The sequence below is a fragment of the Athene cunicularia genome (assembly GCF_003259725.1).
Source record: "Athene cunicularia isolate RWA chromosome 7 unlocalized genomic scaffold, athCun1 chr7_part1, whole genome shotgun sequence".
Taxonomy (NCBI): Eukaryota; Metazoa; Chordata; class Aves; order Strigiformes; family Strigidae; genus Athene; species Athene cunicularia.
This window is the reverse complement of record NW_020799107.1, coordinates 14,221,608-14,240,524: the sequence shown is the minus strand read 5'-3', so window position 1 is coordinate 14,240,524 and position 18,917 is coordinate 14,221,608. Positions and strand designations below refer to the sequence as shown.

The following is an 18,917-nucleotide window of genomic DNA, read 5'->3' as shown; positions in this document are numbered from 1 at the left end:
ATAATTCAGGTATTTTCAGATGCCAGGGGCTAGAAGGGGGAATCTTACAGCAGACAGGTGATTACATAATATAGAGACCGAACACAAGTTTATGGTAATAAATTTGACTGGAAATGTAAATCCTTGCAATAACTATGAAGTAATATTTAGAAACGAGGTGCCACCCTAAATAGCTACTAACATTTACCTCAAAATCCTTTCTTAAGTAGCCCTAATTTTACAGAATATCAGCCAAAAACTGAATAAAGAATTCAATTTGAAGAATTAAATCTAAACAATAAAATCTACTCAATGAATATAGAAGACAGTCACCTCATTACAAAGGTGATTTGTTTTCTTAAGCCTGAAGATTGAGAATAAAGAACAAAGGCTTTTAGAAGAACACAGGAAAGTCATATTTCAATTCCAACAGATTTTTTTTTTCTTAGTTGACCAGAGAATTGCAAGGCACATAACTGTGGTTTCCAGAGTGCAACTGATACATACCAGAATCATAATGTAGCTAACAATGTGGAAAAAAGCATAGGCATTTTAGCTTTTTAATGGCTCCCCCAGCTTTGCCTCAAACCAAGGAAAATGCACGGTCCAAATTCGAAATGAATCTGTTGAAGTAATGTGTGCTGTACATTAGAAGGCTGAAAATTTACAGACCTACATCACATGAACTTTCCTGAAGGCTACATAGTTCTAGACAGGCTGTGGCCATGAGCAATTTTGGTAATGGAACATGGGCTAGATTGAGCTATAGAAAAGATTTAAAAAAAAAACAAACACCATACAGAGCACAGAGGTGACTTTTGAGGATGTACTAAAAAGTACCCTTTTAGACTAGTTAAGTATGGCTATTTGCTTCTTACCATTACTTATCAACAGCTTTCAGTAAGGTAAGCAAGCAGAGGAATTTCAGTCTTTGGAAGAAAAAAACCCACCAAAACCGATGTGGCAGCCAGTATGCAAGCACTGACATGTGATCCAGAAGTCCTTTCAGTCTCCTGATAATCGCTAGAAAGGAAGCCTCATGGTAATTCTCATCATGCCATCCATGGACTAGAGAGGGACTCAAGCCTTGAAATGCTCATTTCCCATGAGTTGGCCTTTGTGAATATTCCCTGTTATCACTGAAGTACTGCTGCCTGTCCAGAATAGGATGTAGGAACATGGTGGTTTGAATGGTTCAAATTATCTGAAGTCTGAAACTGGTTAGTCATCTTCTACCATTTCTTTAAAACTAACTAAAGAAAGAACACAAAAAAGCCCATTTAACACCACCTACATTGCATCCTTATTTTCTGTTATATTCAGTTTTGTACAAATGTTCCTGAATATTATGATGTCCTTTTGAAAAATATGAAAAAATAACCAAAACACCCTATCCATATTTTTTTTTTTCCAACTCTAAATTTTTACAACACATTTTCTTCTCACAAGTTTTCACCTTTTTCCTGCTCCAAGTCAAAAAAAAGCCTGAGAAAATATAGCACTATTGCAGAAGACTTTTAGAAATCATCTGGTATAGAAAAGCTAACATGAAAAATAAATGAAGAACATTTAGATTTACCCTATACATGGCATTTCCCCTCCCCCCCTAATGTTTAAAGATGCATTCAGAAACAATAGCATCCTTCTTTGGGAAATAAAAAGTTAAAACTGACTGAAAACTCAAACATTGCAACAGAAATTCATCCATACTGCCTCAAAGTACAGTAACCATTTTTCTCGTTTCTCTGTCCTGATGACACTGTTTTTTGAAGCAGGCACAAGACGTTTTACATAAGGAAAATACAATCCCAAAACAGTCTTAGAAGAAGAAAGGTATATCTGCACTGTCATGCTTTTCACTTGGCCCTGAGACCAAAATGTGCCTGGGAAATCCAGAAGATGTTATATAAGTAATTGCCAAAAACACCCTGAAAAGCAGTAGATTATTCGTGCCTATTTAAGTGCATCATACATGAAACCCCACTAAATTGTGGACTTAGCTGTTAAAATCACAGCCTGCGTGGTATAAACTAGCACTGTCTCAGCAGTGCAAATATGCAGCACTGCAGTAGCTCTGCAATTTGGTATCTTCAGTTTCTTCCAGAGACAGACTGTTAAACCACTTGATACTTTTTTGAAGCAATTCATCTTAGATTATTTGATGAACATAATATGTTTACTTAAAAACACTTACTATGAACATGATTTTCATGAACATATGAACCGAAACCATTTTTTACTCTCAGAAATTGTACTGTGGATAAGTCACTTAGCCAACATGCTTTCCTAACAATATTCACACAGAGATAATGCGACAAAATCCTTTCAGCAGGATGGCATTACAAATATCATTCACGCTGAACTTTTACTTTCAAGAAACTAGGTGAGCTACGCTTCCAATCTCCTTGCTTACTTTTTTTTTTTTTAATGTAGGCTTTTCCCACTGATTAGTATTTTAGTTCTTACTCATTTTGCATTCTTTAGTAAATTAGGAACATTATAGTCCTTTTCTGAGGGCAGAAAATAAGCACTACTAAACAGGCCATTCATTAATTCTTCATTGAAGAAATACTTAGCATATAATTAGTTTGCCAGTTTAAGACCTATGTTTAAATATTTTTCATGCCAATTCAGGAACACATATCCTCAAAACATCAAAATTCAAAAAACCTACAGTTTTTCAGCTTTTTTTTGAAAAACCTTGCATGCATAATGTTATCCCCTAGTAGCTTCCGTATGAAATTATGTTGTTCTGTCAGATGGGAGCCATAATGGCCTCATCCCTGCAGCAATCATTGTTAATATAAATCCCAAACATATTTCTATACTGTTCCAATTTACTCCAAGATGCTATTTTCCATCTTGTCAAAATGACTGGAGATCAAAGGACCAAGATTTATAAGCTCAAAACTGACAAAATCAGTATTCTAAATATATATGGCAATAGAGAGTTGCTAAATCTCCTGAATCTTTTAAATTAAAAAATATTGCCCATTCTGATGAAATTGCTTACAATGACTACAAGTAAAGATGGTGGCCATTAAGTTTTATCGCAAGCACCTGAGGATCTGTTTGCATGCAATGCAAAATGTTCCTTTATTCTCCTGAATTACTGACACTGGCAAATTAAAATGAAGTGGCTACATATGGCAGAAACAATCTTCACATTTACAAATATCCTGAAATATCACTAAATCATAAAAACGAAAGCTGTGGGTTATATATTATGAATGTTGCCTAATGCATTCCCAGCTCAGTTATTTGTAACAAATTTGTGTACAATGGACAAAATTGGCCATTTATTCTACAGCAGCAGCAGCTGGTTCTGGCGCTGTGTATCATATCCAAAAAGCAAGTTACAAGTCAGGAAAGCATAATTAACCTCTAAAATGCTGGAAGGATGAAAAAATCAAATGAGCAACTTTAAGTAAAAATATGTATTAGAAAAAAATGCTACTGAAATTCTCAGCATTCCCTTCAGCATACGAACTGCTTTTTAAAATACTCTGTTTATAGAAAACTAGTCATTTAATGCGGAAATAAAAACAATCTAGAAGACATAAGACATTGTACAGTAGGAGCCCTGAACCTGCATCTGATTATTTTAACGGCTTGACTGATCCTGGATGTTATGGTAAATGAGGACAGCTGTTATATTGCCTCTACTGAAATCTCATTACGAAGAAGAAAAAAACCCAGAAGGACCTTTCACTGTACTAGGCTAAGATAAAGTATAAAAAATGGTTTATCATGTGCTCTTAATACTTTAATTATATTTTCCAAAGCAGGTGTAGTAACTGATAGTCCTTAAATGCTAATTATCATATGCATTTATTAAACCAACATAAAACCTTCAATGTTATGCAACATTTCAACTGAAAGGACTTAAAAATATATTTCTAAATATCACATATTCATTCCTGTCTTCCAATAACCTTCGAGATTTAAAAAAATCTTTAATGTAATATTAGAACTGCACTTCTCAATTTTAATGTTCATTCAGTTCACTTTGGCAGTATTTCATGGATGCAGCCTAAGGCTATAGGTAATGGAACATTACTCACTATGATAGCCAGATTTCTTCTGCATGGCGGTTACAGGGCAATCTTTATGAGCCAGAAGAAGCTGTTTCAGCTGTGCCACTTCATTTCTCAGCAGGGTGACTTCATTCTAAAGGAGAAGAAAGTTATGTACTTTACCAGGCTCAAACTACACACATTTTGAAGGTAAGTATTAAGTTTTACAGGATTTTCAGTTGTTCATTTAGGGGTAGATAAAATACAAGAAGTTTCCATTTGGTATACATTGCAAAAATGTATACATTTCTTTTATCTCAGAATATGAAAATATTAGCTGAAACTTGGCTAACTATGATTTTCTTAATCTAGGAAACGCTTTTTTTTGAAAATACAACATATGTTTTTCAGTTTGCAGATGCAGTCTCTACATATAGCCTCATTCATATGATCCAGCTACTCTAAGACTCTTCTGCAAGGTTTTGTGATGAATTCTAATTAGAGTTAACCTACATTTAACTATCCACATTTTAACAGATGCCACAGCCAACATTAAAAAAGGTAAAAAAAAGGTAAAAATCAGCCAATGCAGAATGATTTCTGGTGACTTTCTTTTTCAAAGTCCAAGCAGAAATGTAATCTCATGTACTGGAAAATAATTTAGAAAGTGTTTGTTGATTTCCGCATTAATTTTTGCTTTGGCAACCATACATAAACGTGTTGTATGAAGGAATCACTGATAATAATGGCAGCTTATGTCACTAGAACAGAGTGTAATCTAGGAGACAGCACCTACAGAATCTAGTGAATGGGTTCATTTCCAGGCAGTTCCTTTCCACTATTGGATGACCTTGAGCAAGGTCATTTTACTTCTTTGTGCTTCAATTTCCCCATTTGTAAAATGGGGGACTGTGATACTTACCCTTCCCTGTAAAGCAGTTTGATACTTACAGATGAGAAGTGCTACATAACTGCATTATATGTGACAATCCAAATCAAGAATGGTATAGCATTTTCGTAGAGCTATTTTCACTTTAAATAGTAGAAAAATACCTATGTATCTACAGAATCAAGATATCTGCAATGGTTTTGATCCCCCTATCGTCACAATATATGCTTTTCATGGGTTATTTTATTTTCAGTATAAATCGTTTCCATTGACACTTGAAGTTACTCAAACTATAAGGACCTTTGCACATGAGTGTAATATACCAAACACATGACATAACTGTTTGGTAAATGCATATGTTCATGCGTTCGGGAACAAGTTAAAGAAAAACACTCAGAGGAAATTTGTATTGCAACTAGAATTATTTGGAAAAAATAAACCACAAGAAAGTCGACTTATTTACTTGCAAGCTGGAAATAAGGCAACACAGTCAGAAGAGATGAATTACAACTAAAAGGATTCCAAAGTAAGAAAAACAATTTTTAGGAAAAGAATTTATTAGGTTTAATTACACTTAACACAGTTTATAAATACTGTAACTAAGACACCAGATTTTTAAAATAAAAGCTCCTCTTTGTGTCCTCTCCATTTAGAGGGCAAAAAATTTCAAGCCTTTATACTTACAAAATCCTCTTAAACTATTAAGGAACACTTTTCTATGCAGTCATTTTATCACAACAAATATCTCTTCTAGCAACTTTAAAGCAAAAGCAAGAGCTGAAAGAAAGCCAAAAATCTGACTTCACGGACATTTCTAATGAAAGAAAAATATGATTGCAAACAAAAAGGGTTGCAATGAAAAATACCCAACCAAAAACCCCACAAATTCTCTACCAGCTGGCATTACGTCCTGAAATCTTGGGCTGTTAAAAAAAGCACACTACTTTTGCCTCCAGCTCTCAGTCTCTTCTTAGTTCACCATGTTATTTACTGAGGAGCCACAAATTTGGATGCCAAGCAGGCAGCTGCACAGAATTGACATAGCTGGGAAAAAAAAAAAAAAAAAAGAAGTGCTGATGTAGTTTTGAGACTTTTCTTGATAATCTACAGAAGCAGCAATGTCCAAGAATATAAAACATACTTGTATTATTTTAAAGGAATGTTGGTAAAATAAGTGATCAAATTGGGAAAAGGTTTTCAGAAATTTTCTACCTTCATGTCCCACATTTTAAGGAAGAATTTTATACACAAACAGCACGTAAGTATGAAGTCACTGTTTATCAAAGTAAAATTAATGTTTATGAAAAATTTTTGAAAAGGCAGTTTATAGATGTCTGTTATATTATAAATACTGAGAACAGTAATAGAAAAAGCAAAATATGACCTTACATTAAAGCAAATTTGAATAAAAATGGCATAGCATTACTATACTAAAAAAAAAGTTGAGGCATTCTCATTGAATTGTTATTAACATCAACACTGTGTGCCAACAGTGCACTATGCAATGCACAGATCATTCCTGAAAGCTGAACAGGCTATGTCTGCTAGACACATGGTACATGGAATGTCACAGAAAGGCAATCCATGGTTGTCACTGACATATTACCAGTAAGAACCACTTCTCACTGGTAATGAAGGGGTGTGTGTGTGTGTGTGTATGTGTGTGTGTTATAACCAACTCCTATACATACACATTGTAGTTTCTTATCATGTATGTGACAATAGCAAGTCTTTCCAGCTCATTCAAAGCATGTTAACATGTGGTGGTCATTTAACACATGGTTAACATGTGGAAAACAGCCCAACAAGAAACACATGGAAAAAACACTTCAATAGTTGGCATGAAGATCGATTATTTCGAGTTTTCACACTGGAAAGGTTCTCCTCATTAATGAGATATCAAGTCAAGTGCAGGCATCAATGTTTCTTTAAATAAGCATGAAATATACCTCACATGCTGTCTAGAAGAATTTTTTATGTTCCCACATTTCAAAATGTGCTAACATTAGCAAGCAGTTTTCTGGAGGAAAGCCTATCTATTTTTACCTGTACTCCATTTAAAAAAAAACAACTTTCCCTTCTATATTCTTACAAAGGTATACCGCACAGTGTACAATATGTTCTTCTGTATCTGCCTATTTCTCTCTGGATCCAAAATGTGCATGTAATAGTAGGACCAGATTAACCCTTAATCGCAAAATGTGGGACAGTATTTGTGATGTATATTTAACAAAACTATCATCAGAGACAAGTAGATGTGACTCATGGGGATAGGGCATTTGTAGGTAGTGGAGTTAAACACTGCTCCTGCTGTTTCTTTTTGGGCACCTTCAATGAGGTACCCCTCTATGGCCAAGGACCTTTACTTCTGGGCATTTCTTTCATGATTTAGCTTTCCCAAAGCAGCTTCTGCAGCATTAGTACAAACCATCACTTGACTGATGATCCTTTAAAATGACCTCATGAGGAAGACAGGCCATTCCTCAACTAATAGCTTGTCCTCTAAGATTATTAAAGCAACAGGGACCAAATACAGACCATATAATGAACTTTGGCATCTGATCCTGCAATACAATTGAGCGGCCACTGGGGACACCGTCAATACTTCCTTAACATGTTCTATAGCACACCATACCCTGCAATATTGTACAAGGCACAGAGGCAACACAATGTGGAATATAAAATTTAAGATCCATAAACAAGTCAACACATTAGTAGAAAACACAGGTCACAAAAAAGCAAACTCTAAATAAACTTTAAAAGCTTGGAAGCATGAGAAAAACCTTACACAGCAGAGCCTCTATTAAAAGACAAGTCAACCTAACTTAAATATGATACTGGCATGATGTAATAGATGGAATTCTTCCCTAAAGCAAAAAATTGAAAAGTAACAGTTAAAAAGGAAATTACATTCAAACATTTAAAAGAAGAAAGTAGGCAGAAGTTATTCTATAGAAAGCTAAAAACTACAGAACAAAATACATACACCAACCTCTTCAAAATCTGTATGTACTGTTGTTAGAGAGCTTCCAGTCTTAAAAACATTGATATTAGAAGCCCTGACACAGATATTACAAGCAAGCTACTAACTGTGTTGAAAGAATTCAGAATTGCTATCTGAAGCAATGCAATGTAGTCATTTTGGTATTAACCCGCTTTTGGAAATGTGACATCTCAGTAAATTCAGTTGAGCAGGTCATCTAGATATTAAAGAAAATATGAACTACTAAACCCTAACACTCAGTCTATAAAACTGTACTAAGGCAAAACTCCAAACTTATTAAATTTACTATTAAATATAAAGTAAGTAATCATGGGTCATTACTGCCCACTATGCTGATCAGCTGTGTTAGCCTGTCAAGTGAAGAATTATTATGGAAATATAGGATTGATTAATGTTTTCACATAAAGTACAGCTTAATTATTTCTCTGACATTCAATTTTCTTTACAAGTCATTCTGTTCTTCACAGTTAACGGTTTTGCTTTTGGCAGACCGTAAGAAGATTCTTTTCCTTGAATTCACTATTACTGAGTTAACTCTTGGAAATCTGGAAATCTTTTGGTTATGGTACTTATACATACCATTTTTTTTAACCAAAAATTATATAAGTTAAAGGCAATTCACACAATACCAAAAATTACTTACACTAAAAAACCTGAAATATAGCCAATCTTTTTTTGTTTTTTCTTCCCATAGATCTACCTTCACTTGTTTCTTAAAATTATTTAAGCTATAGTGCTACATACCATTTTGTAAATAATAGATTTACAGTGAGGATTGTGACTGCATTAAAGGAATGCCTCTAAAGACTGTGAACATGTATGAGAAGACCATATATTTACAAGAAATTTAACTAATGATGGTGCACAGTGTCATGATTCTTGGAACACAAGAAAATTTCATGTTATGTGCTTAGACAGGAATGTATTATATTTTACAGTCTGGGATGCTGAGTATTTTTAAAGACATGAACATGAAGACAACAGATACACTGTAATTTCCATTACATGATAAAAGGCAATCTCAGCATGCCCTACTTCCCTGTTGGTCGAACTGGGACATTTTACCAGGTAAACAGCATGAAAGAGGAGTTTTAACAGGAAGGAAAAGATCTGTGAATTTGACTCCGTGAACTACTCCAACAAAAGAACAAGAAGTGAAACTTTAACATAACAAAATACTTTCCACGGCATTTTCTAAATGAATGCTTCATTTAGGAAATAATGTATTTTTTCCTTTCTGTAATTTTCAAAACAAAGCTTTTATACTTTTTATTTTGAAACAATACTTTGTGACAATTCTCATGTGCTGCTGGAAATCATTAAGAAAGTATGCTTTAACGTTTAGCAGTAGTTTAAACAAAAGGATCATAGATTCTTCTACATGGAAGAATTGTGTCCACATGACAACTTTTCAAGATTGACAACCTCAGATGAGGTGGAAAAATGACTTGAAACACACTAGACTACCCTCTTACAGTATATTTCCCTCACTATAGGATTTATGCACACTGGGAGGGCAGCGTGGTGAAATTTGCACTGCCACTGCCTGTGCTGTACCTGTTCTGTGGACAAAAGAGGCCTTCAGTTTCCAGTGATGTCAATCTGGCACCTTTCACGAGCACTACATTCACTTTAAAGGAAAAAAAGTGAAGTTAAAAAGAACCAAAGGAAATCAAACCAAATGTTATTTAAATAACTCAGGCTGTGATACAAATTATTAAGAGCAAGGTGTTTTTAAGGTAAGGCTATTACTTTGCTAATAAGCCTTTACTCCAACACATCTTGTCATCCTTGTTTAGTATCACAGTCTGAAAGTTATTTAAAATGGAACAAAGGACAAAAGGGTATGATCCTAAAATTTACACATCTTGAAATCTGAGAATTCTCTTATATTCTTATTTTACTGCTATATGCAATTAGTGCTGAAGTTTCAATTCTGACCTGAGTCATCAGTTACAAAACCATTTACATTTCAGATTTCATGCAAAGTTTAAGTTCCACTGATCCAGGATCACTAAGAATGGAAAAACTTACTCATTTTTACTTGAAATAAGAAGTATACCTGTAACTGTCCATTTAGTGAGCTCAGGTCCTCAGCTTTTTTCTCCAATGACTGCACCCAGACTTTCCGTTTCTGTCGGCATCTGGAAGCAGCAGCCCGGTTTCGCTCCAGAAACTTTCTTCTTTTCTCATCAGGATCTTCATTGGCAGCTCTTCTTCGACGACCACCTGTATTTGGTGTTTGTGGCGTAGGCTGAGCTGGTGATGCCTGAAAATATTAAAAAGTATTAAAGAAGTTATCAGTACAATACTATTAATGACTTAACCTACAGCACTAGTATAAATAAGAATCACATCTTGAGAAAAGCATTCACAGCATTTCTAAGTATGTTCAGGTTATACATTCCTTTTGTGGAAAACGATGTCATTTAAATCTACAGCTATGTTTAAAAAACTTTTACTGTATTTACACTCCTTACCTCATTACATTAACATGCAACATTATAATCATGGCTCTAGCTTTGGTTTAAAATTGCACTAAAAGAAGCCACTCACTTCATAGAGTTAAACTTATATGACATGTACATTTACATTTATTCAGGCAACTGAACAAAGCCTGGAAGCAATACTACTTTAGATGGACTCTCAGATATTCTTTTACTGATTCTGATGACACAAGTATTTACAAAAGGTAAACTTTAAAAAAATGCTTCCACCCATAATAGCTTTTAAAAGTTACATTTAGCAGGAAGTAGATTTTCTACTTTTGACCCTTCCCAAATACTCTTTCCACAAACCTAGTCACAACTGAAATACTACACAATTGTTCATGCCCATTATATGAGCTGTTTGACAAATGCTGTCAATGCTGATACTCACTGATCCGTGGACCTCCACATAACAATTCCCTACTTGTTGTGTTCCCCACTGCTGCATATCAATCTCCCTTATACTCACCTACATATTATGACAGGATCAAAATATTTCAATATTTTAAGTTATGTATTATACTCCTTTCATAGCTATGTACAGACTCTAGGCAAAGATTTAATGAATTATAATAATATAATGGATTTTAAAATCCTTTAAAGTGATAGGACAGAATATAGCTGTCTACACAACATATTCACAGGTGCATCTACAGATTCAATCTAGCACACTAAGAAAGTTTTATATTAAAAACCCCAAACATGTATTAGTTGGCACACTGATTTGACTTAAATTCTAGTTAGCTAATAATAAAAAAACCCCTGGGAACTCAAATCAGCCTTTTAGGGATTAAATGCTTACAATTTTTATTACTTTAAAATATAAAATAGCCACAAAACCAGTAAGCTCTTAATCTTGAAAATTCTGTTATGTGATATTATGAAAATATTTTTTAAAAAAACTTAGGGTAGTATGGGAAAATAGCACCTTAAGGAGGAGATCATTTTACAATGGGTAACTTTTTTTCCTCTTTTTGCTCCAAACATATTTGCTTTGATACATTATTTGATTTTGCTGGCCAGTCTAAGAATCTGAGTGCCTTCACTGCAGATGCAGGTCATTCTGGTTCTGGGCCAAGTATGTAGCTTTTATAAAGTTAGTATTATGCTATGAGTTCTGAAAGCAACTCTTGGAGATTTTTAAAAGCATTTTCAAAACACATTCCAAGAAGCGTTTTAGAAGTCGAAGAGCAGCAATCCTCCAGGATTCACCCAAGGATGTGTCTGTCTCCTCCAGCAGCACTCCTGCTTCTAGTCTGACTCAGAGGTCTTGCTCTTTATTCCCATTCTCAACTATCATCCCAAAGGGACAGCACACCATTCCTGAACTCGGAGCCCCCCTTTCAGTACCCAGGATGACACAGTACAAGATGTGCTGAGCACACAGCTGAAACTCGGTGTGTGACAGCCCAGAAAAGACCCTTCAAGCAAATTAGCATAAACATAATATCCAATACAGTTAAACAAAAAAATTCTGGAGTGTTTACAATATAAAGTATCAAACAGATACAATATAAATACAAAATAAAAGCACTTAGCCTTTTCAAATATATATTAACCAGCTGTACAATTTTCAGTTACCACAGACTTTCCTGTTAATGAACTCCAGAAATCAGTAGGATTTAGTTCTAAATATGAGCAGACAGACAATACCTACTTTGAAATTATCATCTTGGATAATACATTTTAGAAGCATTTAAGAACATGTAAGAATCGTTTTACTGCTACAGAAATATTGACTCCAAGTGGAGTCTGTAGCACACGTTAACCTCTATTACAAATCAAGAGTTAAGATTTTTCTTTTACATAACAAAGAAGGTGGTAAGAAGTACATGTTTATTATGTTGTCATACCGGTGTTTCAGTCGTCGAAGTTGCGGGTTGTTGTAGTGATTGTGGTCGTGGTTCCTCTGACTGAGTCCTAACCAACCCACTTGGATGTCCCTTGGCAGTATCTCCATTTGTTACCTGAGGGTGCTGCTGGGTCAAGGCTGCTTTCAATCTCTGAACGTAGGGAAAAAAAAAAAAAAAAAGGAAATATTCTATCATGTTAACTTAAGGAGTTCCAAATTATTTATATTAGTAGTTGCTTCCATTTTGGAAACAGGGGCTCCAACTCTAAAAGAGCTGTTTATTTTTATAGGCTCTCAACAGTGATCAGGCATATACCTACTAACAGGTGACAATTTTTTGCAAGCATGACAATAGCATTGAGACTTTTACATAGTATCTCAGAAAGAGAAGGATGGTAAGCTGTATGGAGAAGTAAACAGAAAGCCTCATTCATGATGAACTGTGCCTACAAAAAGATGACTGAAGGCCATGAACAATCAGTTGCTGAGGCTGGTATTACACAAGGCATAGCTCAGAAAGATAACAACCACACATCAGGGAAAATAGGTAAAAAAACAGAACACCAACTTCTTTCCATTATAAAAACTTTGGTGTTCTCTATCCATTTTTAAATAGGTCGTTATGACTCCACTTTTTAATGGTCTTTACAATACTCACCTCTACAATCCATCCTATGAGTAATTATAAGATAAAAGCTAACATCTTTGATGAAACATCTTAATAATGCACAAAACAATAACAAGCTTGAGGTTATATGCAAAGATTAGCTTTTATTTATAAAAAAATATGCAAGGTAACTGTTATGGCATGCTATTTTACATTAAAAAATTGCTAAAAGGTTTGAAATTCTTCCTTTATTGTACACAGCCACAATGAAGAAGAGTAACTTAAAAATTCAGCTGTATATAATACATTCAGGAGTTACTGACAACTTGATAAGAGTATTTTAAAGCATTTTATTGACTACCTCTTGAAAATTATTACACTCAACTTCCGGTGATATCTATTAAAACTGTAACAGATAATATATTCTATTTACAACAAATTCTTTATCTTAAGTGATAAAGGGTCATACTAAATTTCAGTAGATATGACTGCTCGTGATTCCATATTTTTTCTTAAAATTTCATTAATATTGTATAATTTATCATGAAATTTTCAGTTTCATGTAAGAATTTACCTTACCAGACAAATGGTATTGAAGAATGTTTGTCTAATAAGCACTTGAATTTTAAAGAATCCAATACAAGTTTAAGAAAAGATTAATGACTTAATACACAACAGTTTATGAAAACTCTGATAACTTGTATCATCTTATTTTGGAATATGAACAAAGTATTGCTAAAGTACTAACATTAATAGAATGTCTTAAAAACGCTGGAGCTAGGCTGCATTTGGCCAGCTCAAAATAAGCAGAAGACTTAGCACCAATTCTGTAGATATTCTCTATAAACTGTAGTATCCAATGTCTCTCAACTACGTCATTGGAATATCGTGACAGCTCTCTCCTACCTTGCATGGTGATAGGCTTTCCTGGATCCTATTCTACAATTAGAACAAAAGATTGCAGATTACCTCCGTCAGAACTGAAAAACATCTTCAGTTCTGCAATAAGGTGTTACATCAAATCCATACTATGAACTGCAGCATCTAATCACCACCAGTAGATGTGCAATTTAAGGACTACAAAGAGAACCGAGAAACTCCAACATTCCTCTGCTGGCTTGCTATTAAGACATCTTTTCCCTGTGTCTTCCGTATTAAGTCTTTTCTGTAGTGACTGCTCTAGATTGAATTAACAGCACACATTACCCCAGATAGTAACTGTTCAAGTGTACATAAAAATTCAGTGCTAATGACGTTCTGTTCCCCAGCTCCGTTTTTGTGACAACCTTGTAAGTTTCTCAGAATGAAAAAGGTGCTCTCAGAAAAGTACACAAAACAAATTTACAGTAATTTCCCCAGTACTTAGCTCTAACAACAAAAATTCAGGATAGCTGCAAGCATTACAGCAGGATGACACAAATTTTCAAGATAACACGCCCATAATTCTTAGTATATGTGCACTCTGAAAACCCTAAGCCCCTAGGTAGTTGTTTTAACACGTTCTTTACAGCATTAAAACAAACTCAAGAATTAACTTGTACCTTCCTAATTCAGCTTGAAAAAACAAGCTAACAAAAAAATTCCAGACTGTCTCCTGCTAAACAAGCACAGAAAGGCCTAAGTGGTTTTTGTCTAATTAAAATTACTAAAAACAAACTCTATGATCTAATCACACCAATCGAAAGGTTGATAAGATGATTTTCTACCCACTCTTTAATATTCAAACTAACCCTGGTCATTAAATGGTAAAATTTTCTGAGCTACCACCAGGACTACCAGGGAAACACATCACTTCCAAGTCACTTTTTAAAAAATGTTTTAAAAAGAGAGTAGCAAGTATTTAATGTTAACATGACAATTTTATCCAATATCCTTTCCACTACTTACTTTCCATAGGTTACTAATATCTGATTTTTCACAATGTATTTTCATTTATTATCTGGCATTACTTCAGAAGTATTTCTCGTGTCCTAACTTTCTGTTTAGCAGGACTTGGACACTTTCAGAAGTCAAAATCAAGACAGTAGGGACAGTACAAATTAATTAGTTAGAATGTGTCTATTTCTACTTCTGCTGAAGTTTTAAAGGGTATGCTCTCTTTTATTTCAAGCCATCATATTGGGAGATTTTAAAAAGTTACTGTCTCACAAATTACTCAACCAAGACATAGCAGCTTGTCATGCATATACTCCTCCTCCACTTTCATGAGAAGTAAAAAATGATTAGATTTCATCCAACTCCAAGTGTCTGAATATGTAAGTTCAGTGATAACAAGCTAACTTCTAATTTTCATGGCAGTTGAGTATAAACATTTATATAGTTAGCATGTGTATGGCCAGAGTGTCTGATCTACTCTGCTTGTGATTGCATGAGCACATCTTGACATAAGCATCCTCCACAAAAATAGTCCAAACCAGCATCTATGAAGTAGAAATGCTGTGTAGCATTTGCTTAAACCTGGTTATGTAAAGGAAAGTTTCACGAGCACATACACTTCCTTAATGCAAGAGAGCCCAAGTTCAGAAGATCTGGGAGAAGAAATAAAACTAGGTTTTGTTTTGTTGCTTTGGTTTTGTTTTTTTTTTTTTTTTAAATATGCATGTAAGGCAAGTAATTGTTATTATTGTCTAGCTCCAATCTTTCTACGTCTGTATTTCTGTGTTATTGCAAAGTTAACCTAAAAAGAAAGGAAGTTCATGCTATTAAACCCGTATATTTTACATTTAATTTGAAAATGGCAGTAGAAAGTGAAGGAAATAGCACAAGACTATCTACATTATAGAAGATCTACCACCAGGCACAATGGATGTGCAAAGTAGGACTTAACTTTCCCTACTGTAATGGAAACATTGAAACATTACAATTTTTTAAGTTTAGAAGTCAACAAACTCCTTTTGAAAATTACATTGTTAATGTAATGTCCTATAGAAACAGAGATAGAAAATGTGGTTTAGTTTTATATTAGAGAGTTTAAAAGTTGAAATTCAAATAGTTATCATTATTCACAAATGCAGAAATATTGTGAAAATCTGAGGAATACCCACAGATTTTGACAAGGAGATATCCATCTTGCGTATTTAAAAGGTTTCATATTTTAGAAGGTAATGCTGGAGTAAAATACTATATGGATGTTGTGCTTCCTCTGAGTAGGGACATAGTTACCCCAAATACAAGCATCTTGATTTTAAAAATCAAGGATATTGAAACAAATATTAGAATAAATGTATATAAGCATTATTGTTTGGGGAAACCTGATGACAGTTTTGTTTGAAATTATTTGGTTACTAGAGGCAAACTAAAATTGGTATTTTCCAATAGTATAATAGCTTTTAAAGTCTTTATTAGCAAGGTTTTATTGGTCATGTATATCCTTGAAAACAAATCCTCACCTCATCTGTCAAAATTTGGTAGGACTAAATCATTCCATCAAGAGCTCACAGAAACAAGATAATATTCTCCAGAAACAATTTGTGAAAAACTCAGATCCATATTTCATATCTGCCACAAAAGCTCATCAGAGTAATAACCCTCCTTCTCCTGGGTGTTATCCTACCATCTGCTGCTCTATTACTTATCTTTATTTTGCAACTAATTAACAGCATAATCTTCTAAATTCAGCAAGTTAATTATCATTATTGTGGTCTTTGCAGCATCATCAGTCCTTATGAAGTCTTGTCTCTCCACCCCCAGAGAACATATGAAAATGAAGTAGGTTGTGAGAGGGTCTGTTTCTTTAGAGTAGGCTCATTAGGTGTTTGCTGATTAGCTCGGCATGCAGAGAGACAGGTCAGAAGAATTCTGCTGAACACAAGGTCCCATGCCGAGCTCCAGCAAGTTAATGTCGGTTTCTGAACATTTGCCAAACTGCCCTCTGTCACTTCTCAGTAGAAACCTCCTGCAGAAAGCCTACTGGTTGCCCACTGTGTGCAAGGTATTTCTCAGATTATGACAAAAGGTTTTATGTGGAGGAGGAGAAGGAGGGAAACATTCAGTGTTAAAGAAATTCTTAAGTTCTTCAGAAACTTCTACAATCCATGCAGAAGGGTCTGAACATTAAGTTTGCATCCACAAGCTGTACACGCAGAAAAGGATGTTTTACAACTAGGAATAACTCATGGCTCACATTTCATATACAGAAAGCACACAATTAGAGATCTTCTCATAAAAAGATCAGAAGTAATTCTGCAATATGTAGAATCATGCATCCTTATCTTAGTGAGGAAGTATTTTTGTTTTGTTGTGGTTTTTTTTTTTTAAGACCCAGCTAATACATATACTTCCAAGCCTCTCTAAAATACCACAAAACTGACATATGCATTTGATTTTACTTAAGTACGTGGAAATTAAGTTTCTTTAGCATTACAACAAATCAGAAAAACTTACAGTTTATATCAAGTTTTCACTCCTCTTGAATGTAATTCTCAGTACATGATACAAGATTATTTTCAAATAGCAGTAAAAGACAGCTTGTGTCTGAATAAAAATCTCTAGTCATATTTCACTTCAGTTCTACAAGCAGTATGAGAAAAAGGATCCAAGAATGTTCAAAACTATAGCAAGAGTGCCTTTCACAGGTGCGAATGGACTGCCTATATTCACTACAATAACTTCAATATTGGACAATAAAATTAAAATGTAGTCTAATTTCATGTAATTATCCCATCGCACTGAAACACATACAGCACTGTACGTATGAAGCAGACACTAAGATTGTGCTTAACACACTTTGCCACTAAGCTTCAGCTGTTTCAGTTGAGACCTCTTGCAATAATGTCACCAATCATAAGGATTTGAGTCACTGAACAGCCCATTTTAAACGTTTTGTCTCTCATGGTGCTTTTTTTTGTTTATGACTTTTTTCTTTTTTTGCTCCCAGTCATTATTCCTTGCAGTTGGTATACATTTTTCTACCTGCTATTTCATTCAGTGAACCTGTTCTCACAAACATCTGTACCTCTCTAGAATCCATATGATTATTTAGTGTCAGGCAAATTTAATGGAACCAGAGAAAATAGCATTTCAGCAAAGAAAGAACAGAGTTCTAGAAGTGACATCTCAGTAACTTGCTTCAAACAAAAAACCAAAACTGCCATGCTGAAGGAGTCTGACACTGCAGACTGAAAACTTTACCCAACACAGAAATATACACATAGTTCTGTTTATTATGCATTAAGCTTGGTCACTCTGATCTAAAACCACTTTGAAATGTTTTAAGAGAGCCTATTTATGAACTGGAAAAAAGTTTCCAATAGCTATGAATAGTGGGGGAAAAAAAAAACCTGGCAGGTATATTAGTTCCCTTATCTTCAGAAGGTTTTAAGACTTCTAGGACAGCTGAAGAAAAATTTTAATTGTGTTATAGGAAGGCATCCTATGACCAAAGACATATTCTGCTGGTTACTTTAAGCCTTAGCTTTTAGAAATCAAAATGCTAGTTTATATTACTAAAGTTCATTCATGTTTTTATGTAAAGAAAGATATGATGCTCTATGTACAATTTGGTATATGCAACTCATAAGGAAACAACAGGTATTCAAAACAAGAGTGTGTTGTTTTCACATTAATAAAAAGATACAAATTAAGTTCTCCAAAATAATATTCAAATAATTAAACTCCATAGCATTAGGAAATAATGTTACTACAAACTCTAATTTGATTTTCATCAAATTAGTTCTCACTTTCACTTAAAAAAAAGGAAGTCTACACAACAGTAGTCTTTTGTAAACAGGTTAGAGAGAAATGAATGACTGAGATGAGGAATGAAAACAGAGTACAAAGTGCTTTTCAATTGCACAACTCTAAAATACGTTAGTTACTTTAAATGTCATGCACGAAATGAACTGCAGAAATAGCCTCCGTAAAGAAAGGCACAAAGCACAAACGAAGGTTCCTGCCTTGGTTTGTGCCATGTATTTAATCCAAAACATAAGTAGTTGTGCCTTCTACACAGGACAGATGTATATCTAATAATTCAGCAGTTTGGGGATATTGCATCTTAAAGTGACAAAGTTAGTGGAAACAGTTAAGAACTTTACTCAACCTCTGAAGCAGGTAGAGCTGTGTCAGTTGAAATAGAATTGT

At 34.4% G+C, this 18,917-nt stretch overlaps 1 protein-coding gene across 2 annotated transcripts in view; it reads right to left on the bottom strand.

Annotated features, from left to right (window-relative positions):
- Nucleotides 1–18,917, bottom strand: part of ATF2 (activating transcription factor 2) — a 48,855-nt gene that overhangs the window by 5,267 nt on the left and 24,671 nt on the right. For both annotated transcript variants that reach the window (XM_026852573.1, XM_026852574.1), the window contains 3 exons: nt 12,231–12,380; nt 9,951–10,157; nt 4,044–4,149 (listed from right to left, as the gene is read on the bottom strand). In XM_026852573.1, coding sequence (XP_026708374.1) covers nt 4,044–4,149; nt 9,951–10,157; nt 12,231–12,380 — 463 coding nt within the window. The remainder of the gene's footprint in view (nt 1–4,043; nt 4,150–9,950; nt 10,158–12,230; nt 12,381–18,917) is intronic.